The 27,276-nt window shown below is 45.1% G+C and overlaps 1 protein-coding gene across 2 annotated transcripts in view; it reads right to left on the bottom strand.

The window, feature by feature from the left end:
• Window positions 1-27,271, bottom strand: part of STYXL1 (serine/threonine/tyrosine interacting like 1) — a 68,650-nt gene extending 41,379 nt beyond the window's left edge. Inside the window, exons 1-2 of one of the 2 annotated variants that reach the window (XM_019804048.2) lie at window positions 27,137-27,271; window positions 17,465-17,571 (exon numbers count right to left, since the gene is read on the bottom strand). In XM_019804048.2, the coding sequence (XP_019659607.1) occupies window positions 17,465-17,567 (103 nt within the window). In that variant the 5' untranslated portion in view covers window positions 17,568-17,571; window positions 27,137-27,271. The remainder of the gene's footprint in view (window positions 1-17,464; window positions 17,572-27,136) is intronic. The other variant, XM_011230151.3, reaches the window with a different exon arrangement.
• Between the last annotated feature and the right edge of the window lie 5 nt (window positions 27,272-27,276).

The raw sequence follows: 27,276 nt of genomic DNA, 5'->3' as shown, positions 1-27,276 counted from the left end.
ATGGGGCTCGAACTCACAACCCTGAGATCAAGAGTCACATGCTCCCCTGAGCCAGCCAGGTGCCCTCAAAACATCATTCTTAAATTCAACAAGAAAACAAACAACCTGATTTAAAAATGGGCAAAAGATATGAACAGACACGGCACACCAAAGAAGGCATGCAGGTGGCAAACAGGCAGGAAAAGATGTTCCATGGAAGGTCATCAAAGAAACGCAAATTGAAACAACAAATAAGAGACCCTACATGCCTATTCGAATGTCAAAAATCCAAAACACGGTCAGCACCACATGCTGGTGAGGATGTGGGGCAACAGGAATTCTCGTTCACTGCTGGTGGGAACGCAGATGGTAGTCACTTCGGAAGACAGGTGGACAGCTTCTAACAAAACTAATCATAGTCTTATCAACAATCATGCTCCTTGGTATTTACCCAAATTAGTTGAAAATCTATGACCACAAAGGTTTATAGCAGCTTTTTTCAGAATTGCCAAAAGTTGAAAGCAACGAAGATGTTCTTAAATAGGTGAATGGATAAACCATGGTATATCCAGACAATGGAACAGTACTGAGTGCACACACGTACTCACACACAAGCACATGTACATGTACACACACACACACACACACACACATACACACACAGCTATCAAGCCAGGAAAAGACATGGAGGAGAGTTAAATGCATATATAAGTGAAAGAAGCCAGTTTCAGGCTCCCTACTGTACAATTCCAACTATAGGACATTCCTGAAAAAACAAAACTGTACAGACAGTAAAAAGATGTTTGCCAGGGGTTAGTGGGGAGGGAGGAATGAACACGCAGAACACTCAGGATTTTTAGGGCCATGAAACTATTCTGTATGATACTGTCATGATGGACACATGTCACTATAAACCTGTCAAAACCCAGACAGTGTGCAACACTAACCGTACTGTCAACTCTGGGCTTCAGGTGATAACAAGGGACCAACGCAGGTTCATCAACTGTAACAAACAGCACTCTGCTGGGGGCTGAGGGTAGTGGGAGAGGCCGTGCTTATGTGGGGAGACAGAGGTACTTAGGAAATCTCTGTACTTTCTGCTCAATTTTGCTATGAAAATAAAACTGCTCTAAAAAATAAAGTATTTCTTAAAAAAAAAAAGACATAGGAAAGCATTAACTAAAAAAGAAAATACGAGCAAACTTAAATCTATTAAAATTAAGAACGTCTACCTTTTCTAATCAAAATACAACATTAAGAAGGTGAAAGGGTAAGGATGCCTTGGTGGCTCAGTCAGTTAAGCATCTGACTTTAGCTCTGGTCATGATCCAGGGTCCTGGGATGGAGCCCTGCATCCCGGAGTTCTGGGACAGAGTCTCGAATCAGGCTCCCTGCTCAGCAGTGAGCCCGCTTCTCCTCCCTCTGCCTGCCACTCCCCCCTGCTTGGGTTCTCTGGCTCTCTATCTCTCTGTCAAATAAATGAATAAAGTCTTTTAAAAATAATAAAAAATAAAATAAAGTAAAATCTTAAAAAAAAAAAAAGGGTGAAGAGGCAAGCCACAGAGTGAGAAAAAAGATCTGCAATAGAAATAACAGAAGACTTGTATCCAGAGTTTACATAAAGAACTTCTAAGTCAATGGGTGAAAAAAAAACTAACAAAAACTTCAGACATCTTAAGATACTTTTAAGACACCTTTAAAAACAGCTTAAGGCCACAGCCTGAGCCTGACCCCAGCTCCGCCTAAAGTGTCTGCCCGAAAAAACTCAAGGCTACCAAAAGAACTTTGTTTGTCCCAGCCAACACTGAAGATAGGGCCCCTGCCCCCTTTCCTAATCTCCAGGAAAGGGCAGACACCTAACCTTGATAAGTGCCAGTTAGCAAACCCAGATGGGTCTCACACAGACCACATCCCCTACCCTTCCTGTAATCGTTCACTCCCCAGTCACCTGAGCCCCAACTCCTCCCCACTTCACTCTCCCTTAAATTAGCCAGTCACCTCTGTACAAACCAAAGCAGAGTTCGGTTCACGCTGTACTCTTTCCTGTTGCAACAGTATGTTACTGATAAAAATCAGTCCTTAGCACTTTCTATTTTATTTTTTATTTAAAATCAATTAACATATAGTGTATTATTAGTTTCAGAGATGGAATTTAGTGATTCATCAGTTGCACAGAACACCCAGTGCTCATTACATCAAGTGCCCTCCTTAACACCCGTCACCCTGTTTACCCCATCCCCCCACCCCTCTCCCCTCCAGCAAACCTCAGTTTGTTTTCCAGAGTTAGGAGTTCCTTGTGGTTTGTCTCCCTCTCTGATTTCATCTTATTTTTCCCTCCCTTCCCCTATGTTCATCTGTTTTGTTTCTTAAATTCCACATATAAATGAAATCATGTCTTTCTCTGCCTGACTTATTTCGCTTAACATAATAACCTCGAGTTCCATCCACATCGTTGCAAATGGCAAGATTTCATTCTTTTGATGGCTGAGTAATATTCCATCGGGTATATATATCACATCCTCTTTACCCATTCATCTGCCGATGGACAACTGGGCTCTTTCCACAGTTTGGCTATTGTGGAACTTGCTGCTATAAACAGTGGGGTGCAGGTGCCCCTTCAGATCACTATGTTGGTATCCTTTGGATAAATACCTGGTAACGTCCTTACCACTTTCACTGCTTTAACCGTGGCCTGGCTTTGTTCACCCTTGATGCTATGTAGCAACAAAAACGAACCAACCACATGTAGCTACATACAACAGTATGAGTGCATCTTAACAATATAACCTTGAGCACAAGAAGTCAGATACATGGTCTGTCTGGTTTAAAAAAAGCAAAACCTGGGGCGCCTGGGTGGCTCAGTCATTGGGCGTCTGCCTTCGGCTCAGGGCGTGATCCCGGCATTGTGGGATCAAGCCCCACATCAGGCTCCTCCACTGGGAGCCTGCTTCTTCCTCTCCCACTCCCCCTGCTTGTGTTCCCTCTCTCGCTGGTTGTCTCTCTCTGTCAAATAAGTAAATAAAATCTTTAAAAATAATTTAAAAAAGCAAAATGAAGCAGAGTATGCTGTAAGCTCATTTCTTTCATTCATATAGATGTGAGAATCAGAAATCATAGTAAGCCAAGTCTAACAGTGTTCACAAAATACACAATGATCTAGCAGGAACTATGTAATACTAGGAAACCACATTGAGATATTAAAGGAGAAAAACTAAGTTCATTTCCACAGATGCTGTTAAAATCAGAAACAGAGACCAACCTTGCAAATTTCTTGAGCAGGCAAAACCGGGTCAACCATACAAACAAAGCTTAATTCAGTTTATTTTATAAAGCTAACTTGACCTGGATTGTTTCTTGCTTGTGTCTCTGGAAAGAATAAGCATGATGAGGGAACGGAAGGCAAGCTGAGGACAAAGCAGAAGTTTTGTCCCCCCCCCCCAAGGGATGTATGTGACATTCCTCAGGCACTCCTGGCTGCCCTAAAGGACAAAGAAACAGTCCTTACTACCTCAGCCCATTGACAAGTCCTTGAAACAGGCATGGTGACATTCCTCTAGGAACTCAGCTGCCCCGATGTTAATACTTTGCTAAGGACAAAAGACAGTCCTAGCCTGACCCCCTCCCCTCCACCAAGATCCTATAAGTCTACTTTAACGTGTAAAAATTCCTTTGGAAACTTCCTTTATCTCTAACCCCCCAAGATACGTATTGGCAATCATCCCCCAAGCATATGGCCCACCGATATACATCCAAAGGGTCTCATAACTCAGGTTTTATTAGACAGTAATAAATGACCTTTTCCCAACAGTAGCTAGCCCCCTCAAGGTCCTGGAGACCTTGCTTCCAAAATTCCTTAGAGACTTACGCTATCCCTAACCCCCTCCCAACTTGAGGGTATATAATGGGCCACTCCTCACAACCCCGGGGCAGCAGCTCTTTCTGCCCATGGGTCCTGTCCCCGTGCTTTAATAAACCACCATTTTGCACCAAAGACGCCTCAAGAATTCTTTCTTGGTCGTCGGCTCCGGACTCCACCCCATTGAACCTCACGTATATTCCCCAACCTCACCAAGCAAGCTTTGAACTTTTGCTCAAGATGGGTAAGAGGGAACCACTGAAAATTGTACTATTGTGACCAATCCCTGAAAGATAAATCCTCACGGCTTTTTCACTACGAAGCTTGATCACAAATATACCCACGCCTCATCCCACAGTCTGGCCTGAATGTTTCCAGTTTGCAAACGGTGTTTTTAGTGTGTATACAATAAATTTTTACTAACTACCACTTCATGATTCATTGGTTTTGCCTTTGCTGTTTTGAACTTTGGCAATGCAGAAAATTTCAATTCATATCACGAAAAAAAATAGCCTCGGTGAGTTAGGTTTATACGGGAACTTCTTTAACCTGATGGGAAAAACTACTGAATAGCTACACGAAGCATCACAGTGCTCAGTAAAGGGAGAAACAAGACAAGACGCTCAGTCATTGTGTATCTGTAACACCACACTGGACAGCAAAGGGCACAACAACGCAAGGAGATGAGAAAAATAAGTAAAAGGTGTAAGAATTGAAAAGAATTGGAACTATCATTATATGCAGGTAGATAGGATTGTCTATATAGAAAATCCAAAAGAGGGGCGCCTGGGTGGCTCAGTCGTTAAGCGTCCGCCTTTGGCTCAGGGCGTGATCCCAGCATTCCGGGATCGAGTCCCACATCGGGCTCCTCTGCTGGGAGCCTGCCTCTTCCTCTCCCACTCCCCCTGCTGTGTTCCCTCTCTCGCTGTCTCTCTGTCACATAAATAAATAAAATCTTTAAAAAAAAAAATCCAAAAGAGCCACAAACAATCAGTCTTAACAGGAGAGCACATCAAGATTGCCAGATATATGGGGTACCTGGGTGGCTCAGTCGGTTAAGCATCTGCCTTTGGCTCTGGTCATGATCTCAGGGTCCTGGGATTGAGCCCTGAGTCGGGCCCCCTGCTCAGTGCAGAGTCTGCCTCTCCCTCTCTCTCTGCCTCTCCTCCCGCTCGTGTGCATGTGCACGTTCGTGCACTCTCTCTCTCTCAAATAGAATCTTAAAAAAAAAAAAAGATTGCTAGATACAACCTATATACATACACACACACACACATGCACACACATGCATGTATATATGCATATATATAAAACAACGGGCTGTAAAAGTCAGGGGGAAAAGATAAGGTTTCAAAAGAGAAAAGACTGTAGTAATGCCTAGTGATCCAAGTGTCTACTAGATCTCGTGATCCGGCAACTGAGACTAGACAAATGGATGTGCATACAGGACATAATTCAGCAAAATCCTGTAAAGCCAGGAAACGTGACAGGAAAGTAGAAACTGAAGCCCATTCCTTAAGTGAGTCTGTGAGCGATGAAGAACTTGTGACGAAACGGAAACATCTGGGCCCGTCCACCATTCGGGATAGGGTCCTCACTTCCTGCCAAGCGGTGGGGCCATAAAGCCCATCTTTCCATCGGTTTTCTCAGCCCCCAATTTCTGTGTGATTTGCAACAGCCTGAATCCTCTCAGAGGCAAATGCCAGTAGCGGATAAGACGTGCAAGATATTGATTAGGGGAAACATCTGTGAGAGAAAAAGAGATGGGGATCTACTGGCCACGAGGCAGGTAGGACCCCCGTGAAGGAGGGCGGGAAGGAAGGAAAATCCATAGACTACAGTGCAGCTCTAAGAGTCTGTCAAGGGAATGGGGAGTCTTCAAGTCAAAGACACCCATGAGAGGGGTCGTACATCTCGCAGGAATGGGCTTGCCTTAGTATTCCTGTGGCTTGTAGTCACTGACCCGGGGGCGGGGGGCAGGCAATGAGGGCAGTGTGCCCTTGGGAAGAATGCAGTGATGCATTTGAAGCCCAGCATCTGGGACCATCAGGCAGTTAAGATCCGTACAGCTGGAGATCCAAGAGGCTTTCTGCCTGGGTCTGCATCTGTCACCCACGGTGACCAGGAGCAGTGAGGAAGGGGGACCGTCTGCTCTCTGCAGAGGTCAGCAGCCCGCCCTCTTCCTGAAAACCAGAACAGCAGGAGCAGGCTGGGAACATAGGTGGCTGTTGGAAATAGGTTTTCTCTTCTTTCCAGTTTTTTCTTCCTTTTAAACAGAACAGGTTTCTAGAGGGCAAGGAGAAGTCCATTGCACCATTACCACACCCTCACTGTGAAAAGCTAGGTAAATGTTTCTCTACTGAAAACAGGATTTTTTTTTTGAAGATTTTTTTTATTTATTTGAGGGAGAGTGAGAGCCAGAGAGATCAGAGGAGAGGGAGAAGCAGACTTCCCGCCCAGTGGGAGAGCTTGACAAGGAACTCTATCCCAGGACCCCGGGATCATAACCTGAGCCGGAGGCAGACACTTAATTGACTGAGCCACCCAGGGGCTCCATTAGCTGTTATCAATTTTTGCTTATCCTTCCAGAAACAGGCTTTGTATGTGATATTTATATATAAGATAGTAGGTGCGTGTGTAAATTGGCAAGCCATTCCTTAGGTGGGGCAACTTCAGGGGCTGGGGAAGTGGGGAGCTGGGGGCGGGGGCGGGGGATAATAGCAGTACAGCCCCTTGGCTTCTGTGTAGACAACAGGAAAGCCTGGTGGCCCCAGCTGCAGGCATTGCCTGGGCCCGCACCTTTCTAGTAAGGCTCCTGTATCTTTGCTTTTCTACAGAAAAAGCCTATAGATATAGATTTTCATAACTAAAATAAAGGCCTGCATATACAAAAAAAAAAAAGAGGGGCACCTGGGTGGCTCATTCGGTTGAGCAGCGGGACTCTTGATTTCAGCTCAGGTCATGGTCTCAGGGTCCTGGGACTGAGCCCCCTGACTGACTCCGTGCTCAGCGGGGAGTCTGCTTCTCCCTCTCTGCCCCTCCTCCTGACTTGCTCAAGCTCACTCTCTCTCCCCCTAAAATAAATAAATCTGAAAGAAAGAAAGAAAGAAAGAAAGAAAGAAAGAAAGGGAGGGAGGGAGGGAGGGAGGAAGGAAGGAAGGAAGGAAGGAAGAGTAGACAGCAAATTTTAAAATAGTAAGTGCCAAAAGGTGACAGCAAAATGGAAGAGAGTAAAAAGCAAAATACCTGCATGAAAAAAGCACGAAGATGAAAATGCTGAAACATGAATCAAGAGAAAAAAAGCAGCAAGCCTGTTCAGGAGGAGCCTGTCTCCCCCCGCCCCCCGTGGGAGGGGCCTGTCCCCACACACACCCCCCCATGGGAGAGGACTATCTCCTCCCTTGGAGCTTCCACTCCACAAGAAGCCAATTCCCAAAAAGTCTCCTTCCTGAAAAGATCCTAAAAAAGGGAAAGTCCGGGGCGCCTGGGTGGCGCAGTCGTTAAGCGTCTGCCTTCGGCTCAGGGCGTGATCCCCGGGTTCCGGGATCGAGTCCCACGTTGGGCTCCTCCGCTGGGAGCCTGCTTCTTCTCCCACTGCCCCTGCTGTGTTCCCTCTCTCGCTGGCTATCTCTGTCACATAAATAAATAAAATCTTTAAAAAATATATAATAACCTGACCGCTAGAGAAAGTGCCTTTAAAAAAAAAAAAAGGGAAGTCCAACATGAGGAATGCATCTAAAGGAAAGTACAGGATCTCTTCCCACCATCACCACTGCTGCTAAAGGAAAACTCAAAAGGAGTCAAGAAGCCAAAAATTACTCTCGGCAGGGAAGAAAACAGTGGACCCCGTTCAGAAAGTAGGATGTAAAGAGGCAGTCTCGCTGGTCTTGCAACTACTAGTATGGAGGAGGAATTTACAGTATTTCATTCTTTGAACAAGAGCAGAAAGTTCAGATGGTAAATGTCAGGCTGACACCAGGCTCTGTGAAGTGGAAATGGGCACCCATCAGGACACAACAGGGACTCTCCCTGGAAAAGAACCAGCAGTGGGGAAACCACATTTCGCCCCTGCTTCTTCCCCACCGATAGGAAAAGGGCAAGCAGCGTCCAAAACTGCCCTGGCATCACCTCCTGTTACCATGACAACAGATGAGTCTTGGAAGTTGAAGAGATGGAAAGAATCACAGTTGTGATGGAAGTGACTTCAGTGACAACATGTCAGAGGGCAGCAATGACTCTATGCTGAGTGGGACTTGGCTGATTCCCCAAGAAACTAGTAGGAAAAAATGCAAGAAACTTTCACAAAGTGACCGAGAAATACTTAGTTGAAATCTTGTGCGCTCCTTCTTGCAGCGGAAAAAAAAAAAAAAAAAGATTACAGCAAATCACCATTTGGCTAATGGTGAAGATTACTTCAATCACCATTTGGTTAATAGAAAACTTTCTGGAAGGAACAAGATAATGGGCAGAAGTAATTAAATTTTCTTCTACGCCCGAGGTGGGGCTTGAACTCACGCCCAAGATCAAGAGTCAGTCGCTCCTCTGACTGAGCCAGCCAGGCACCCCCGGAAGTCATTAAACTTTGGACAAGGCTAGAGTTCTTAATATCGACGACCGATTACAGTTTATATTCATTCACACTAATAATGGATAATAAAAACATTTTAAAGATTGCTTTAGTTGGTATCCAAAGCTGATTTTTAAGTGGTACTCTTTTCCTTAAGACTTCATATGTGTGCCCTACTGATTGTCGCAGGAGTTTTAGCAAATCCAGGGGAGTTAGGCACCTAAGTCAGCAGACACCTCATCTGTTAGCTCACCCATTTAATTGAAATGAGCGGGCCAGAATGGCATAGAATTATCTGTCTAGCTACAACTGGCCAGTTCCCCCCTCCGCCCCGTGTCTATCCTCCTGTTTCATTTTATTCTCATTCCTTGCTCAGCTCTATAAAAATTGGCATACTTAACAGCAAATTACTTGAAGAATTTGCCTGCTTTGTATGTTAGCACTTCAATTTTTTTTAAGAGATAAGACATTTCAATTGAACAAAAGTCTCCCAACTATTGACATGTGTCGATCCAGGTATTTACTTCCTGAGGTTTGATCGATATTTATTTGTGTATATTGTCATAAAAACAGTGATTTTGATTTTTTTTTGACTTGGTGCTTTGGTGCCTGAGGCTGTCACACGTCATTCTAACCTCTGCAGTTAAGTTTTTTCTAGAAATAACATTTATGTTGACAGTAATACTTTAGGCCTATATATGAATATTTGGAAGGACACTTTTAGGCTTGTTTGCAAAAAGGCAGTTTTCAGACAGCGTGCTAATGGGTCAACAACGAAATCAGGAAAAAATCAAAAGGGCAGTTCTCTTTGCTAAAATAGTTTATTTTGTAGAATATTAGCGTGTACAAGTTTGTGAGCAAATAAAACACAAAGGTTCAATCCATTGCTTTGGATTTTCCCATCTCCTACCTGTGCCAAAATCTGTATTTCATAGGTTATTTATTTTGAATGGATATAGTCAATTCACAGCCCTCAGTCTTGATTTTGCAACAGATCAACAACTAGGCTCTACATTGAATGGATTTGTATCTCAATACCAACCATCGGTAATTTTTTTCTGGCCTATTTTAGTACATCTACGTCCCAATGATGTGTTAAACGATAGTGTTAAATGATAGTGTTAAATCATGTATTTAAGAAAACCCTTTCTTCATAGGTGGTAGTTGTCCATACACAGCTACTCAGCTGAATAAAAAACTCTAAGTGCTATTTGGAAACTGCAAAGCTGGAGGGAGGAGGCATGATCATTCTTTCAAATGATACAGAATATCACTTGTGAGATTCCAAAGCCCTAGATAGCTTCAGAACAAACTCAGGGTAAGAGAGGTAGTAGTATTATTGGCTGACCAGCTGCAACTTCCTATAAATATAATGAAAAAGGCTAGTGAGGTGTGCCTGGGTGGCTCAGTCGGTAAGCGTCTGCCTTCAGCTCAGGGCGTGATCCCAGCGTCCTGGGATGGAGCCCCACATCAGGCTCTTCCTCTGGGAGCCTGCTTCTTCCTCTCCCACTCCCCCTGCCTGTGTTCCCTCTCTCGCTGGCTGTCTCTCTCTCCATCAAATAAATAATTAAAATCTTTAAAAAAAAATAAAAAGGCTAGTGAAACTCAAGTATAACCTGGATTAAAAATTCACACTTGGGGAGCGCCTGGGTGGCACAGCGGTTAAGCGTCTGCCTTCGGCTCAGGGCGTGATCCCAGCGTTATGGGATCGAGCCCCACATCAGGCTCCTCCGCTGGGAGCCTGCTTCTTCCTCTCCCACTCCCCTGCTGTGTTCCCTCTCTTGCTGGCTGTCTCTATCTCTGTTGAATAAAAACTTTTAAAAAAATAAAAAAATAAAAATTCACACTTGGGGCACCTGGCTGGCTCATTCAGTGGAACATGCAACTCTTGATCTCAGGGTTGTGGGTTCGAGCCCCATGTTGGGTGTGGAGAGGACTTTAAAAAATTAAATCGTTACAAAATCATGCTTTCTCAGGGATGTTCACAAACGACTGGGTGTCCTGGCTGTCCCATGACAGCAGCTTTCTACAGGCAAGGCCTCAAAGGAATGGTCTTTATCCTGCGATTCATCCTATGGGGGCACTTGCATGAAAAAGGGTATGGACTCCCAAACTTTTCTGTAGCTTCTCTAGCCAGTCACTGCAGAGTATGAAAGCACCCAATGTAGGATTTTTGGCAATTCTTGCTGATTATCATTACACACCGCAGTAAAATATAAACTATGGTCCTAAGAGGGAATCTTGAACCACTCTGACCTCCTGGGTTCTTTCCAAAATACTCACTTTTATATTTCATTTCTTTTACCGGATGAGCTCTTTGAGGGATGTTTCAGATTTTAGCAGTACAATATGAAAGATCAAGAAAAGCATTGATGAAAAAATTTGATTGGGCCCCTGGCTGGCTCAGTCGGTTAAGTGTCTGCCTTCAGCTTGGGTCATGATCCCAGGGTCCTGGGATTGAGCCCCACGTTGGGCTCCCTGCTCAGCAGACAGCCTGCTTCTCCCTCTCCCCTTGCTACTCCCCTTGCTACTCCCCCTGCTTGTGTGCGCGTGCGCTCTTGCTCGCTCTCTCCTTGTCAATTAAAAATTTTTTTTTAAATCTGAGTGGAGTTTGTTAAGAGGTAAGAAGAGAGTTAAAATGTTAATCTGAATTAAAATGTTAATCTGAGAGTTAAATTTCAGTTAAAAGATACAAAACCTGGAATTGCCTGGGAGCCAAAGATTTAAAGAAGATCCTCTCAAGATGCGAGGAGGAAGTTGTGTGATGATGGTGTGTGTTTTGGGGGCATAAATGGGAAACAGTGAATGATGCTGAATTCCAGGCTCTGACAATCATCGTCAACAAGACAGTCAAATTACAAATGTTTACATTTTAAAAACTTAAATTACGGGGCATCTGGCCAGCTCAGTTGGTAGAGCATGTGACTCTTGATCTTAGGGTTGTGAGTTCGAGCCCCATGTTGAAAATGGAGATTACTTTTTAAAAAATCATTAAAAAAATGAATAAATCTTGGGGCGTCTGGGTGGCTCAGTTGGTTAAGCATCTGCCTTTGGCTCAGGTCATGATCCCAGCCTGGGATCAAGCCCGGCATTGGGCTCCTTGCTCAGCAGGGAGCCTGCTGCTCCCCCAGCTCACGTGCATGCGTGCTCGCGCTCCCTCTCTCTCTAGTTCTCTCTGTGTCAAATAAATAAAATCTTAAAAATAATAATAAATAAATCTTAAATTATAAGGCCAATTAAATCTAACAACTAGTTTTAATGTTCGTGGGTACATGTTATGAAAGTACCTTTTATAAAAAGATTCATCTTAACCCCAGATGGGAGTTTGGGAATCAGTTAGAAGATCAGGTTTTGATGGATTCTTTCATGTTGCCAAAGAAAAGGAGGAATTGTCTTATGGAGAACTTGACTCATTTCTAGTTTTTAAGACCAGAAAACCAAAAAATATGAAGGCAACTAAAACCCCTTATTTAAAAAAAAAAAAATCCAAGCTTTCTCAATGATGTCCACAAACTAGAGGGTGTCCTGGTTGTCCCATGACAGCCTCTTTCTACAGGTGAGGCTTCAAATGAATTGTAACTATCCTCGTGTTGATTTGGAGATACCTTATATTTTAAGAAGGGTGTAAAAATACTGCACTCTGTGAAAATATTTTACTGGAGATTGAGTGGGACCTAAGACCTTTCCTCCAGAAAGAAGGCTTGATTGTCAGGCCTATGTTACGTTCTGAAACTAAAGCTATGTATTTGTAATTATTAAAAATCATGTCAATGAGGGGCACTGGGTGGCTCAGTTGATTGGGCCGTCCAACTCTTATTTCATCTCAGGTCACGAGATCTCAGGTCACGAGATCGAGGCCCGCATTGGGCTCCATGCTAGGTATAGAGTCTGCTTGAGATTCTCTCTCTCCCTCTCCCCCCACCCCCACGCACTCGCTCTCCAACATGTGCGGTCTCGCAATGGCTCTTTCTCAAAAAAAAAAAAAATTATGTCAATGAAAAGTATCTTAGTAATATGGGTATCTGGTTCAGTTGAGAGTTCTTCCATTTGACAAATGTGATAGTTGCGTGGAACTGTTGGAATCATTTTCCTTAGTTTTCCCCTGACTAGACAAGGTTGAAGCTAGAATTTTCCCTCTTGATAAAGGAACAAAAAAATGAACATGTTATAACGTACAACATGGACTATAGCTAACACTGCTGTAGGATATGTGGGAAAGTGTTTTGTTTTGTTTTTTTTAAAGACTATTTTTAATCTCTACACCCAACCCCAAGATCAAGAGTCTCAGGCTCTACCAACTGAGCGAGCCAGGCGCCCCTGTGTGAAGGTTCTTGGGAGTGAATCCTGAGAGTTCTTATCATAAGGAGATTTTCTTTTCTTTTTATTGTACCTATAGGAGATGACGAGGTTAACTAAACCTGTTGTGATTTCACAATATATGCAAATCAAACCATCATGCTGTTCATCTTAAACTCATAGAGTGATGTGTGTCAATTATTTCTCAATAAAACTAGGGGGAAAGATCTGAAAAAATGAACACATTACCTGTAAACTGAGGTTTAGTAACTAGTAATAAACTTGAACTATTAGAATATAAGCCTAATTCTGGGTAGCCTTACAAATGGATCTTAACTAATGTAAATATAGATTCAATATATAGATTAAGACATTTTAACTTTTTTTTTTCTTCAGAGCTGCCCTCCAGTCTCCTCGGTTGGCTGTTCTCAAGTAAACTGTTTCCTTGCCGCATGATTGGATATGCCGCACGTTGTTAAGGCAGACAAACGGGTTATAGCTTCTTATCAAGCAGTGGACTGATGGGGCACCTGGGTGGTTCAGTTGGTTAAGTGTCCGACTCTTGATTTTGGTGCAGGTCATGATCTCAGGGTCGTGAGATCGAGCCCCACACGAGGGCTTGGAGCACAGAGTCTAAGATTCTCTCTCCCTCTGCCCTTCTCACTCATTATCTCTCTTTCTCTCTCGTCTCAATAAATAAATAAATCTTAAAAAAAAAAGAACAGGACTTGATGTTTTGCCCTGATCTAAGAAGGGCCATTTTATTTATCTTTTTTAAAATTTCTACAATCATATGGTCTTTAACTTTGGGAACTGTTTTGCATAGGAGAGCAGATACTAATTTAAACCAGCTTAGATCTCTGGGGCACCTGGCTGGCTCGGTCAGAGCATCCAACCTGATCTCAGGGTTGAGTTAAAGCCCCATGTTGGGCATGGAGCCTACTTAAAAAAATCTTTCTAAACCCCATAGACCTTATCACATGTGCTCCATGGATGTTCACTCACACACACACACACACACACACACACAATCAGTGAAGCCAAAAGTTGGTTCTTTGAAAAGATAAACAAAATTGACAAACCTTTAGCTAGACAGACTAAGGAAAAAAAAGAGAGAGAGAGAGAATATCCAAATTACTGAAGTAAGAAATGAAAGTAGGGACTCTTGATTCTACAGAAATAAAAAAGATTGTAAGAGAGAACTATGAACAATTATGTACCAACAAATTAGATAACCTAGATAAAAGGGACAGATTTCTAGAAGCACACCCCTACCAAGACCAAATCACAAAGAAAAAATCTGAGTAGACCTATAACCAGTAAGAAGACTGGATCAATAATCAAAAATCTCCTGACAAAGAGAAGCCTCACATAGACCACTCTAATTATAAAGCTGAATCTATACAGGATGTGTATTCATAGAGAAGGGTTTAAACTATATTCCATATTATTATAATTAACATATCTTCTCCTACTGGCAGAGTTGACCCAAAGCAGAATGATAAGCCAGGTACAGTATATGTGAGGAAGCTTTTCCCTGATCTGTACCCTCCACAGTCTGCCACCCTGAAAGGGTCTTTCCCAAACTAACCAAAAGCTAATCTCAGGAAAGATCTCATCCATCACTCCTTACCAATATAACACTTTAGAATTCAGCGTATCATTTATTGTCTTGGAAGAGGTGACAAGCCTTTTGAAATTCCTGACTTAGAGATCTATTCATTCTCATAGACAAATATTTCACGTTTATTAAAATATAATTGATTTAATATAAAAAAAATCAGCCCTGGACCAGATGGATTCACTGGTAAGTTCCCACCAAATATGTAAGAAAAACTAATCACAGTATGTCTCACTTTTCTGGGGCACCTGGGTGGCTTAGTCAGTTAAGCATCAGACTCAGGCTCAGGTCACAATCACAGGGTCCTGGGATTGAGCCCTGCATAGGGCTCCCCACTCAATGGGGAGTCAGCTTGTCCCTTTCCTCCTTCTGCCTCTCCCCCACTCGTATTCTCTCTCTCTCTCTCTCTGTCAAATAAATAAAATCTTTAAAAATACTTCTCACGGGGCGCCTGGGTGGCACAGCGGTTAAGCATCTGCCTTCGGTTCAGGGCGTGATCCCGGCGTTATGGGATCGAGCCCCACATCAGGCTCTTCCTCTATGAGCCTGCTTCTTCCTCTCCCACTCCCCCTGCTTGTGTTCCCTCTCTCGCTGGCTATCTTTATCTCTGTCGAATAAATAAATAAAATCTTTTAAAAAAAATACTTCTCACTTTTTCAAAAAGTTGAAGAGGAAAGAACACTTTCTAATTCACTCTATGAAGCCAACATTACCCTGATACCAAAGCAAAAGACACTACAAGAAAAACAAAACTACAGACCAGTATGAACATTGGTGCAAGATCCTCCAAAAAATACTAACAGAATTCAGCCACATATGAAAAGGATTATACACCATGACCAAGTGAGATTTACTCCTGGAATGTAAGGATGGTTCAACACACCCAAAGTCAATGTAATATACCACATCAACAGAATGAAGGAAAGAAACTATATGATCATCCCAACTGATGAGAAAAAGCATTTGACAAAATTCTGTACACTCTCATGATAAAGACATGTGACGAACTAGGAATAAAAAACTACCTCAACATAATAAAACCACATATCAAAAGACTGAGAATGGGACAGTCTTTTCAACAAATGGTGCTGGGAAAACTGGATATCTATATGCAAAAGAATGAAGTTGGACCTTTATCTAACACCACATACACAAATTAACTCAAAATGGATCAAAGTCCTAAATGTAAGACCTAAAAGTATAAACTTGAAGAAAACAAAGGGCAAAATCTTCATGACATTGGATTTGGCAATGATTTCCTGGATAGGACATCAAAGGCATGGGCAACAAAAGGAAAAAAAAAAAAAAAAAGACAAACTGAACTTCATGACAATTAAATCTCAATAAGGGATTAATACCCAGAATATGTAGGTAATTCCTAAAACTCAACAGTTAAAAAAAAAAAAAAAAACCTGATCCAAAAATGGGCAAAGGACTTGGATATTTCTCCAAAAATACACAAATGGCTAAGAAGTACATGAAAAGATGGGCTCAACATCACTAATCATTAGGGAAATGCAAATCAAAAGTATAATGTGATACTACCTCCCTCCTATTAGAATGATTACTATCCCCCCCAAAAAACAGAAAACAACAAGTGTTGACAATGATGTGGAGAAATTGGAAACTTGTGAACCCTTGTGCTCGCGTAAAAAGGCACAGCTGCCATGGAAAACAATATGGCAGCCCCTCAAAAAATTACCAATAGAATTACCATATGATCCTGCAATTTCATTTCTGGTTTATATACCCAAAATAAATAAATAAAAGCAGGGTCTCAGAGATATGTGTACACCCGTGATCATAGCGTCATCATTCACAACAGCTAAGATGTGGAAGAAACCCAAATGTCTGCAGATAAATAAATGGATACCTATCCATTTATAAATAAAGCAAAATTGGTATATCTATACAATGGAATATTATTCAGCCTTAAAGAGGAAAATTCTGCAATATGCTACAACATGATGAACCTTAAGGAAATTATGATGCTCAGTGAAATAAGCCAAAAGACAAATACTGTATGATTACACTTACATGACCTACAGTAGTCAAAATCATAGAGACAGAAAGGAGAATGGGGATTTCCAGAGGATTAAGGGATGAGAGGAAGGGCAGTTAGTATTTAATGGGTATAGAGTTCATTTTAGAGTTTACAAGAGGAAGAGTTATGGAGATGGAAAGTGGTGCATAGGCAGTATAACATTATGAACATATTTAGCACCACTGAACTGTACGTTTTAAGTGGGTAAGATGGTACATTTTATGTGTATTTTATCACAATTTTTTAAATTGGGGGACCAAACATTATAATACAAGTTCACACTAATCAGATTGCAAAAATTTTAAAGGCTGACAAAATCAGGTATTGGCAGGTATGTTTCTTACACCCATGATGGGAATGCAGATTGATGCAATCTTTTGGAGGGCAATTTGACAATGTAATGAAGCGGAATTTGCAACTTGGCAATTCCATTTCTAGGCAGATATCCTGAAGAAACTCTTGCGTGTAAATAAGAGGTCAAGGGTCTTCAGGGTGGCACTGTTCTTAACAGGAACACAATGCAAGCAACACACCACAGCTGATTAGGACTGGCTACTACCCTAACAGTTAAAACAGATCTTCACATTTAGACTTGGGGGAATCTCAAGAATTTCAAGAAAAAGCGAGTTGCAGAATAATTGTACATTATGGTACAATTCGTGTAAATGTTTAAACCACACATTATTTTGGGATGCCTGCATATATAGTAAAAATGTAAAAAAAAATACAGAAGCTGTCATCTTTCGGGAGGAGAAGCAATGGGATTGGGATGGGGGTACAAAAGAGGGGTACACCTATGTGTAACATTTATTATGTTAAATCTGAGCTGTGGGTACATGGGCATTTATTAAGTCTCATTATGTATTTGTTAGATGTTCAAAATGTTTCACTAAACAAGAACACAAGTCTTCGAGAACTTCTAGGTTTAACCTGGAGTTATTTCCAAGTCAAGTGACAATTAGTAGCAGTATTTTAAGCTGTGTCAAAGGAGTCTAACAGTTTTCTAAAATCATTTACTCCCCAATTCCCATAAGTTTGTTGATTCCCATAAAATAGCATTTGAAGGACACTGAACACAACACAGTCTTTTAAAGCACTTACCCAGTAAGCAGAGATAGTTGGGTTCAGTCAGTCGGGATAGTTTTGTGACCTGATTCAAGATGTTGTAAAGCTCTGTTGGTTCACACAAAACCAAACCAGCCATCCTACTGGGAAGAATCAATAATGTACAAGCTTAGTACCTCTTTCTATTTTAGATGAATGGACAAACATACTGGACTAAACTCCTTTACACACCTTCAAACAAGATGAAAGTAATCATGCAGGTGATCAGCCAAGCTTCAAGAATCTGTACTAAAATGTGTGTCGAGGAGAATAAAGTGTTGAACACAGCATGTATGAGAGCTAGGGAAATACCAAATAGGCTATAATATAGTCAGCAATTCATTTCCTCTTTCAGCAAATAATTAGCGAGCACTTACTGTAGGCCAGGTCCTGGAAACAACTGGTAAACCAGACCTACCCTCATAAAGGTTACAGCCTAGCATGGAATACAGACACTGCACCAAAAAACACATTATACACAGGAACAGTGCCACCAAAGAGTCAGCATCCAGTGTTGAAGATGAGCCAATGGGAGGGCCTCATCTAGTTGGGGCTGTTAACAGTCACCCCTCAGACATCCCTCTCTAGATAAGCCTCCTGAATCAGGAGGCTATGCAAGACTTAGCCAGGTAGAGAAGGGAGAGAGGGCGAAGAAGGCAAGAACATTCAGTACTTGAGAGAATCTAAGGGAGGCTGGTGTGGTGACCACAGGGAGGGAGTGATGACCAAAGTCTCTGGGGAGGGGACTTGTAGGCTTAGGATAAGGATGGAGGCAGTCAAACTTGGGTGGAAAATCACTGATATGTATTAATAGAACTGTCCAGCCAGCCTGGGCTCTGGCTCCTGACTGTAGGGGCGGCCCTTACTTGCTACACTGGTTCCTGAGCACATCCGGCCTCTGGTGCCCCAAGGACACAGAGCGGGAAGGGCTGGGCCCATGCAGCAGCTTCCTATAGGGAGGCTACCTTTTAGCAGGGGTGGGGGCTACAGAGAGCTGCCCAGCAGGCCTCTGGAGGCCAGCGGTGGGGGGAGGGGGATGACACATGGGAGAGAAGTTGATTCTAGGGATAATCTTACTCAAAACAGTTAGGGTTACCAGTATAATGCTCCTGGGAAAGGTCAACCCCTCAACATGGGCCCCAGGATTCTTCTCACAAACTCAGACTTTGGTTCTCAGCCTCCCCTCCAACATGGTCAATTTCAGCCTCCACATGGATCATTTCTATCAGCAGACAAACATCCTCTGTACCCGTCTCTGTTCTCCTTTACAGAGACACTTCCCGCTGCCTCCAGTTCCTCACCTCCAAACTCTCTGGGCTGTGCCAGTTACTGTGGGCTGCCTGACTGTGGGGAGTAATTAGCTTCTCTGTGCCTCAGTTTCTACCTCTATAAAACGGGGGTGATAGTAATAGCGCCACTTCTGTAAAGCCAGGATAACAGAACCTCCCCGTTGTGTGTGGATGAATGAATTACACAGGAGACATTCTGATCAGGGAGGAAATGCCACCTTCTCCCCTGGAGCTTCTAACCCATCAAACCAACAGGAATTGCTCTTGTGAAGGTCATCAATGATGTGCCTCTTGCCTAAGCCATTCGTCGCTTCTCTCGGAGCTTGAAGGATGGAGTCTGTCTGCCTTTAGCCCAGTTTAGCACCCCTCCTTCCCAACAGTCTCCACTTCCAGGACACTCCACTCTCCAGGCTTCCCTCCTACCTCTCTGATCATTGCTAATCAGTCTTCTGTGTGGGAGGCGTTACCTCCTCGCGTTAAGTAAGTCCTGGGGCTGTCGGCTCTTGCCTTCTGTCTACACTCTCTCTGGGACAGGGCTCTCCACCTCAGCACCACTGGCATGTGGGGGCCAGATAATTCTGGGCTGTGGGGGGCATAGCAGGGTGTTTAGCACCTTTCCTGGCCTTCACCCCGTAGCAAACCTCCCCCCACCCAGGCGTAACCACCAAAAGTGTTTCCAAATGTTGCCAAATGTCCCCTGGAAGAAGGGGGCAAGTCACTGCTACAGGAGAACCACCACTCTAAGATCTAGAGTCCAAGGGATCTGAATACCATTTGAACACCAGTGAGTCCCAAATCGTAGCCCCTGTCTGATCTCTACACTGATCTGGACTCCATGTGGATGCCTCATGGGCATCTCAAATCTAACACAGCCAAAACAGAACTTTTCATTCACACATGCCCACACCTCTAATACCTGTCTTTTCGTTTTCTCAGCCTCAAAGGACAACACCATTACCCACCAAGTTACTCAAGTCCACGCCCCAAATCCTTCTTTTGCCCCAGCCCCTCACATCCGAACTATTAGCTTCTGTTCTTAAATATATTCCATACCCATCTACTTGACTCCAGCTCCAGGGCTAACATCCTAGGCTACGGTACTGTCCTCTCCGAGGATGCCATCCTTCCCAACAGTACTTCTTGCTTCCTGCTTTCTCCCTACAAGCTCATTTTTACATGGCTGTCAGGGGGATCCTTTCAAATTAGGAGCATCTTGGTCTTCACCTCACTTGCCACCATCGGACCTTACTGCACTCATTTGTTTGATCATCAAGCTTCTGCCACTAGAATGTATGGATCATAAGGACAGGGACCTTCCTCCTTGTTCACTATGTCCTCACTAAACAAGGAGATCCAGTGCCCAGGGGTTTTGGTGCAGAACAGTGCTCAATAAATTGTTAGCCTTCTTCACTAATGGGGCCATCTTGTCTTGATGCCATACCTACAGATGCCACAGGTGGATTGTGCCTAAGGACCTCCTCACTCCCACCCCCCAGTCAGATCCCAGATCCTCTATCTCTGAAAGCCCAGTGCTCAGGGCATTTGGGAGGCAGTGAGTAGAGGAGAGAGGATGAGTTTTGCATCTAGTCTCACAGCTTCTATAGGCCAACCTAAACACTGGCTCCTGAACTATCTCACCTGTAGCTCAGAGACCATCCTCAAACTCCCACTGGCTTTCTCCCCACTGCAACCTCCAGCCCTTTATTCACTAGTGGGGGGTGGGGGGGATTGTCTTCAGGCATCCAGGTGAAAACCCAGCCCCAGGGATCAACACCTCCAGACGGCTCTCCTTCCTTCTCTCCTCCTTTCCTCCAGAACTCTCCCTAGGCAACCAAGAACTGCCCTCACCTGCTGATAAAGGACAGGTGGGAGAAGAACAGTCCCTGAACCTAAGAGCACAGTTCTGAGAGAGGACACAGCCCTGTGAGCTGAGATCAGGGGCGCCACTAGCCTGGAAAGGTGGAGGATGGACTGCTCAGCCCCTTTTCAGCGCTACTCCAAACTCTACAAGGTTTCAGATGTTCTTGGCTCTGCCATTTGTGCCCTAAGAATGTTTGTGGACATTGAGCTTTTACATAGACCATTAAACTAATATTGATGAGTTTTTGCCAAAAGTGTTTTCCTTAGTGAGTTCCATTATGCCAATTTAATTCCTTGATTTTATTTCATAGGTAACCAATTCCGATTTTTCCCCACTTTCAATTTGTTTAGCCAAGATAAGTTTTCCCAAGATCGGTCTTCTTTCCATGTGAATTTTATGATAAAGATCTGATTCCTTAGATTTTTATCCTAGCAGCATTGACTGAGTAGGGTTTCTGCCACTGTTCGTATGTAATAATTTTCCTAGTGACCTGTTCAAAACAGTAGCGTCAAAATGGCAAGTTCAAAACATCCCCCTGTGGACTCTCTGAGCACAGACAGCACTTTCTGTCACTTTCAGGAGGGATTTGGCGCAATGGCTCTCGCAGGCAAACAGGGCAGGCAGATGGGAAGAGTGGTCAGAGGGAGCACTTTCTGAGGGCTTCATGGGGTCAGAGAGACCGATCTTCCTATAAACTGACCAGTCTGGGAAATCCACTCAGGTTTTTTTGGCAGGGGGCGTGGGTGGGGGGGGTGGCAAGCAAAGCCGCTAACTCTGTCAGGAGAGCAGGGTACCAGCACGAGCCTTGTCCTTGCATATTGGGACACCCACCGATAGGAAGGTTCTTCACCCTTCCCTGCGGTGACCGGGCCTCTCTCCAAACCAGGTTGGTGTGTGGCGCTCTTTCTGTCAGCCCAGAGCTGTCTGGACGCAGCTGGGCTGCTGAACGCAGCTCCAATGAGAACACATGTCTATATCTGGGGGAACACAAGCCAACTGAGAAGGGATGTTTCCTTAGGGGTTGTCACAGCCTGAGATGAAGCTGGAAACAGGCAGACCCAGCCCTTCTGGCCTCCCTGGGCTTGACCAACACATGAGGCCTTCCATTCTGACAGATGGCACAGCTGTCAGAGGTCAGGCCTCACGTCAGGCTTCTCAAACGACTTCCAGGACAGAGAGCTTGGTCTATTGCTCAGCCTCGGGCAGTCTGGGTGGACACAACTGATGGGCATTCGCTTCTGGTGGAGAGGAGAGGCACAATGCTCCTGGAGAACCCAGGCTGTAAGCTTTACTTTGGGCTCCTGGTTCAAGCTGAGCAGGGACCAGAGGACTGCACAGATAGGATTCAAGGTCCAGAGGTAACCCCATGATGCCCTGGTTCTCTGTATGAGGCAGAGGTTGTGCCAAGATGGCCAAAGCTTAATACAGCAACAGATTTCAATATCCTCGCCTATAAAGGAAGGCAGTTTACACGGGATTCCACTGGAAAGGCTGTAGGAAGCTTCTGTCAAGATGACAGACACCAATTATCCAGCCCTGGCCCTGGCATAGAGCAGAAACTTGGGAAAAAGACATTCCTTTACTTCTACCCTAGCTCTCTCCATCCAGCTTTGCCCAGGAGCCTCTAATAGCTACAAATCCCACAGACAGAGAGCACCGTTCAGAGCATCTCAGGCCAAGGAGCAGAGCAGGAGCTGGCCACGTTTCTAAGTGGAGGGAGCCTTGGGTGCTGCCTGAGGGGCAGGATCTCAAGGATCCGGCACGGTCTTTCCTCAATCACAGCCGGACACCTTCTTTGTGGCCTGAACCTTGACAAAGCTAGAGGACACAGTTCCTGGCTAGAGCACCCCCGAGCTGTGGAGGTCAGAAGGGGTCTTGAGATCAGTCTCTCGGTTCAGAGGAGCAACTGGTCCTATTATTAGTGATTGCTAGAATCTCTGGATTTCGGAAGCAACAGGTAGGGGCCAGAGGCCCAGACTCAGGTGCCCACATCCCTGTCCTTTGTATTCTATCTTGCCTTCACTTCCGTGTCCCCAAACCTAGGCCCACTACACACCTGAGAGGGACCCTTGCAGTCCTGAGAGTGACAGCTCTGTCCATGCAATCCACCTGGCAGACAGAGAGGCTGGTCAACTGTCACTCAGTCTCCCAAAGACTGTCACCACATCTGGTCTCACCTCCTCCAACTCTGCCCTCAACACTTGCTTCTCCTCTACTCCTTGATCGGGCTCAGGCCTCCCCTTCTGCTCCTCTGACACGGGTCCTCAGCCCTGACCGGGCTCTGGACTCGGCTTTGCTCTAACTTCCCTGACCTCTAACTGATCTGGGAGACCAAAGGCTTTGGTCCTGACCCCGGTCGGCCGCCATCAGCAACTCTGTGCTCTTGGGAGCTCCTCATTGGTGCTTCCGGCTGCCTCTGCTGGAATGCAACTCGGAAGCCAAATCTTTTGACATCCAGCAGGCATGAGCCACAACAAAGTTAAAGCTATTTATCCAAAAAGTTCCATTTTAAAATATCCTAGAGCACCTAGAGAAAAATAAAGAAAACTCCTGTGCCAGGTGGAATGATTACCACCTTTCTGACTTTTCACTTTACCTCCAAGGATCTGAAAGGAGAGATTTAAAATACTTCACTTGAGGTACAATTTTAGAGTTGAAGAGAAGGTAGGTTAGCATATATGGGCATCTCAGCAAAAAGAAGATAGCCCATAACCTTGGTCTAAGCTTATTGTAAGGCACAAGATGGCCAGCATTATGTGGGTGTGTATGGCTTGTGTATGTGTGGGGTACGGCAAGAAGGGGGTCGGTGTACTTGCATACTGTGTACAAAAATATACAAGAACAGGCAAAAATGAAACCACGGTGATAGGAATCAGGAAGCAGCAGTCCTAGGGGACTGATGGAAAGGAGCATGAAGAAACTTTCTGGAACAATGAAAATGTTCTATGGGTTATTTTGGGGGGTAATAACTGTCAAAATTATCCAACGGAACACTTAAGATCTGTATGCTGCAGTGTATATAAACTATATGGCCATAAAAATAAATCCCGTGTATATCCAGGTGTTCTGTGTTCAGAGATATGAATATGCAGGTGTATGTGTGTGGATAGGAGCCTGTGCGTGTAGTCCCACCTGCACATTGAGGACCCTGGTGTGGGGTCTGGGCTGTGGAAACCATGCAGACTTGGACACACAGAAAGTACACACTGCAGAATCCTAGCTCAGCCTCCACAGCTACCAGCAAATCCCTGTCTCACTGTTCATTTGCCCAGAATTTTCCCAATTGCTGTAACTGTTATCCAAACCTCTGCAACTCTCCTTGGGTCCCCACGGAGCAACTTCTCTCATTTCCCAGTTCTTGCCTGGGAAGGTGAAGGCCACGGAGTGTGAACAGCTCTCCTCAGCCAGCTGCCCCTGGGGGTGGAGGGGGGAGCTTCATGCTTTCTCCTGGAATCCACTGACCTTATCCTCTCCCACCTAAACCTTCTCTCCTTTTGGCATCTCAAAGCTTTCTCCCTCCATTAGCATCCTTCTGAATGCGAAAATTCACAAGCCTTAGCTTTCTTGAAACAATTCAAGAAACCAGAAAACCCTTAGAATAGCTTGGCCTTGCCCTCTGAAGCTAGTGCAGGCAGAGAGGCTGGTGCTGGGCCCCAGACTGGAAAAGTCTGAGGCTGGCTAGCTGTTAGCAAAGCAAGGAGAGGCACATGCATTTGAAATGCCCTGCACACACGCCAACCCCACCAGGATTTGTTGGGGGCAAAGGATGCATTAGTGTTTCCTGTAGATCAAATGTGGGCAAGAGAGGTGGCCAACTAGAAGCCATCGTAAAGGGACCTTGCCCAAGACTTGCCACCTGGAGGGACGATGGGCCAACTGCAGGCAGTACGGAATTCCAGCAACCAGGGACTGAAGGAACAATGGAAAGCAGCAAGACTGAGACATCACCACCAAGGTCAAAGGAACCGCACCACAAAAGCACCACATGGAGGATAGCCAGCTACAAACTCCCGTCTGGCTCAGAGAATACTAATAATGCCAGATGACAGGGGGACCCTTCCTGCCCCCATCTCTCCTCCTACAACCCCCACGGGTCTGAAGCCAGTCTAATGGGGGAATGAAGGGGTTGTGAGGAAGCAAGATGGGGAAAGGAGAAGCCAAGCGCCCTTCCCACCAAAGGTGGGGAGCCTCAAGCAAGCTTGAGAGGGGAAGAGGAGCAGCTCTGACACTGAATCAAGTTAAGATTTGACAACTAACGTAAACTGGACATGGAGGCGATTACAGCAAGTCTGTTCTGTTGACTCAGTGTAACCCAAGAGCAAGCAAAGCAAGCAAGCAAGCATGGGCAAGACAACAAAGCTGTTTTAGGACTGCCAGGGGCTTCCTGAATGAGACCCCCACATGTTCAGTGTAACAGTCACACATGCAGAGCAGAGTCAGTGCACGATACGGTAGCTGTTAATACTGTTATGAACCATCTTGGTATTGAAAAGGAAGCGGCTGAATATGAGGCTCGCTTTCCTAACAGTCAAGTTGTTTGGGATGGCCTGAGTAGAGCACTTGGCAGGGAGGGGGAGGGACTCGAGCCCCCTTGTGTTGGCAGTGAGCCTGAGAATCTGTGATTCTCATTTTTCTCATGGCCTCCCCTGTCCCCTCTGCAGGGATGCCCTCAGCCCTAGCCCCTCTTGGGCGTTAAATCCCACGTTTCATGTTGAAGTAACGCCCCATCTGTCCACTGATATTTCTATGTGGACAACTCACCATCACTTCCAATTCAACCCATCTAAATGGAGCTGTATCTTTTGTCTCCAGCCAGCTCTCCTTTCTCACAACCCCAAATCCCGTTTCCGCACATATATACTTCTCTTGGCCTGATGTTCCTCACCCTGTTTATTCATTTCTTGAACCCAGATAGGCACAGACTAATCAATTCTTTCCTTGAGACTGCTTCGTCATTGGCCCCACCCCCTCCATTTCTATGGCCATCATCATAACTCAGATATTTATCATCTCCTAAGACAGCCTCCGGAACAATCTCCCTGCCCTCCACCTCTTTCCATTGGAAACCTTGGCATGTCAAGGTCAGTCCAATCTTCTTCATAATGCCAGTGGCATCATAAAAGCCTCTGATAAATACTTGCTGCCCAAGGAATAAAATACAAACTTCTCGGTGAACATCCAGAGGTCCTGCACAACCTGGTTTTTTGCAACCTGCTTTTTCCAGCCTTACCTAAAACTATCCAACTCTTCCAAAACTCAGACACCCACTCTCAGCCTGGTGACGTGGTTGGACAATGAAGACTTAAGAGATGAGAAACACATCTGACCACAAGGAACTCTGAGTTCTAGTGGTAAGATAGAGGGGTAAATAATGAACTGGACAACAGTTAGTGATAAGATAAAGGACACTGTTCATCTGCGTGTCCCAATTCCAACAGAGAGGATCTATTCACCATCCACAGACTCAGGTTTTTCCACCCCCAGGTTTTACTTTGGGCCCTTCTTTCTCATCTAAACACTTGAACTCCCATGCCCAGGCAAGGATCTCTCCCTCCTCTGGAGTTGAACGGTCCCAGAGTTAACTCCTTCCTGAAATGTCTCTGCCTGCATGTTTCATCCTGAGGTCCTTCTCACATGGCCCCACCCCAAACGCGGTTTAGAGGCACCTCCTCTGTTCCCACACCTCCCAACTTTCCTAGTGTTTCCCCTATCACGCTGCCTGCATTTTACCTGTCTCCCCCAGTAGACTCAACTCCTTAAAAGGCAGGAAATGGGCAGATCTTGTTAAACCAATAAACTGCTGCACATCTATCTGCCCCACTTGACTGAACTTTTTGAGGAATTCTGTATATCCAGAAAACAGTTGGGGTGGGGGAAGGGAATGAAGCTTCTAATTCAACTTATGTATCTAACTGATAATTCCTTGTGAGCAAGAACCATATCTTTACTTTCTGTCTGGGTAAATTCAACAAATCCACTTAACTGGGCTCAGCCACAGTTTCTCCGTAACTAAAGCAGCAACAATCTGGCCGTGTTCACAGCATGGCTGTGTAGACCTGAGGAGCAGGGATCGGGTGACCATCCAAGTTACCACCTCGATACGAGTTTCCTCGTCTGTAACCCGGTGCTGCTTTCCTGTAAACTCGTAGAACGGGGCCTCGCCCACAGTGCTGTGTCCGCCATTCTCAATGGCGGTGTCTGTGAAGGTCCTGTGCACCTTGAGGGGCAAGCGCGCTGGCTGGTGGGCAGTGCGGGNGGGGGGGGGGGGGGGGGGGGGGGGGCGGTGTGCACTGATGTGACTGATTAGAGAGGACCCCATCCTCCCACCCCACCCCCAGGACTCAACCTCCTCTCCCCACTTTCCTTTCCATAGCTTTCCAGAGCTCGGAGCCCCTCCTGCCTCCAGGAGCAGGAGAGGTGGTTTTGGCTGAGGTCTAGGGCCGGGACCGCACCCACTCCCCGGGCCGGCAGCACGACCTTGACCCGTCTCCTTGTCAGAGCCTCTGTCTGGGGCCCCACCTGGAAATGGCTCCTCTAAGGCTGCTCCAGCCTAAATCCCGTCCTCTTCCACCTCTCTGGTGCGGACTCTCCCTACCACTCGCGACCGCGTCTCCCCCACCGGCCGCCCGGACCGCGCTCCCTGCGCGCAGGAAGCGCCC

The sequence above is a fragment of the Ailuropoda melanoleuca genome, chromosome 10, assembly GCF_002007445.2.
Source record: "Ailuropoda melanoleuca isolate Jingjing chromosome 10, ASM200744v2, whole genome shotgun sequence".
In the NCBI taxonomy this organism is placed as follows: Eukaryota; Metazoa; Chordata; class Mammalia; order Carnivora; family Ursidae; genus Ailuropoda; species Ailuropoda melanoleuca.
This window is presented reverse-complemented; position numbering and strand designations above follow the sequence as displayed.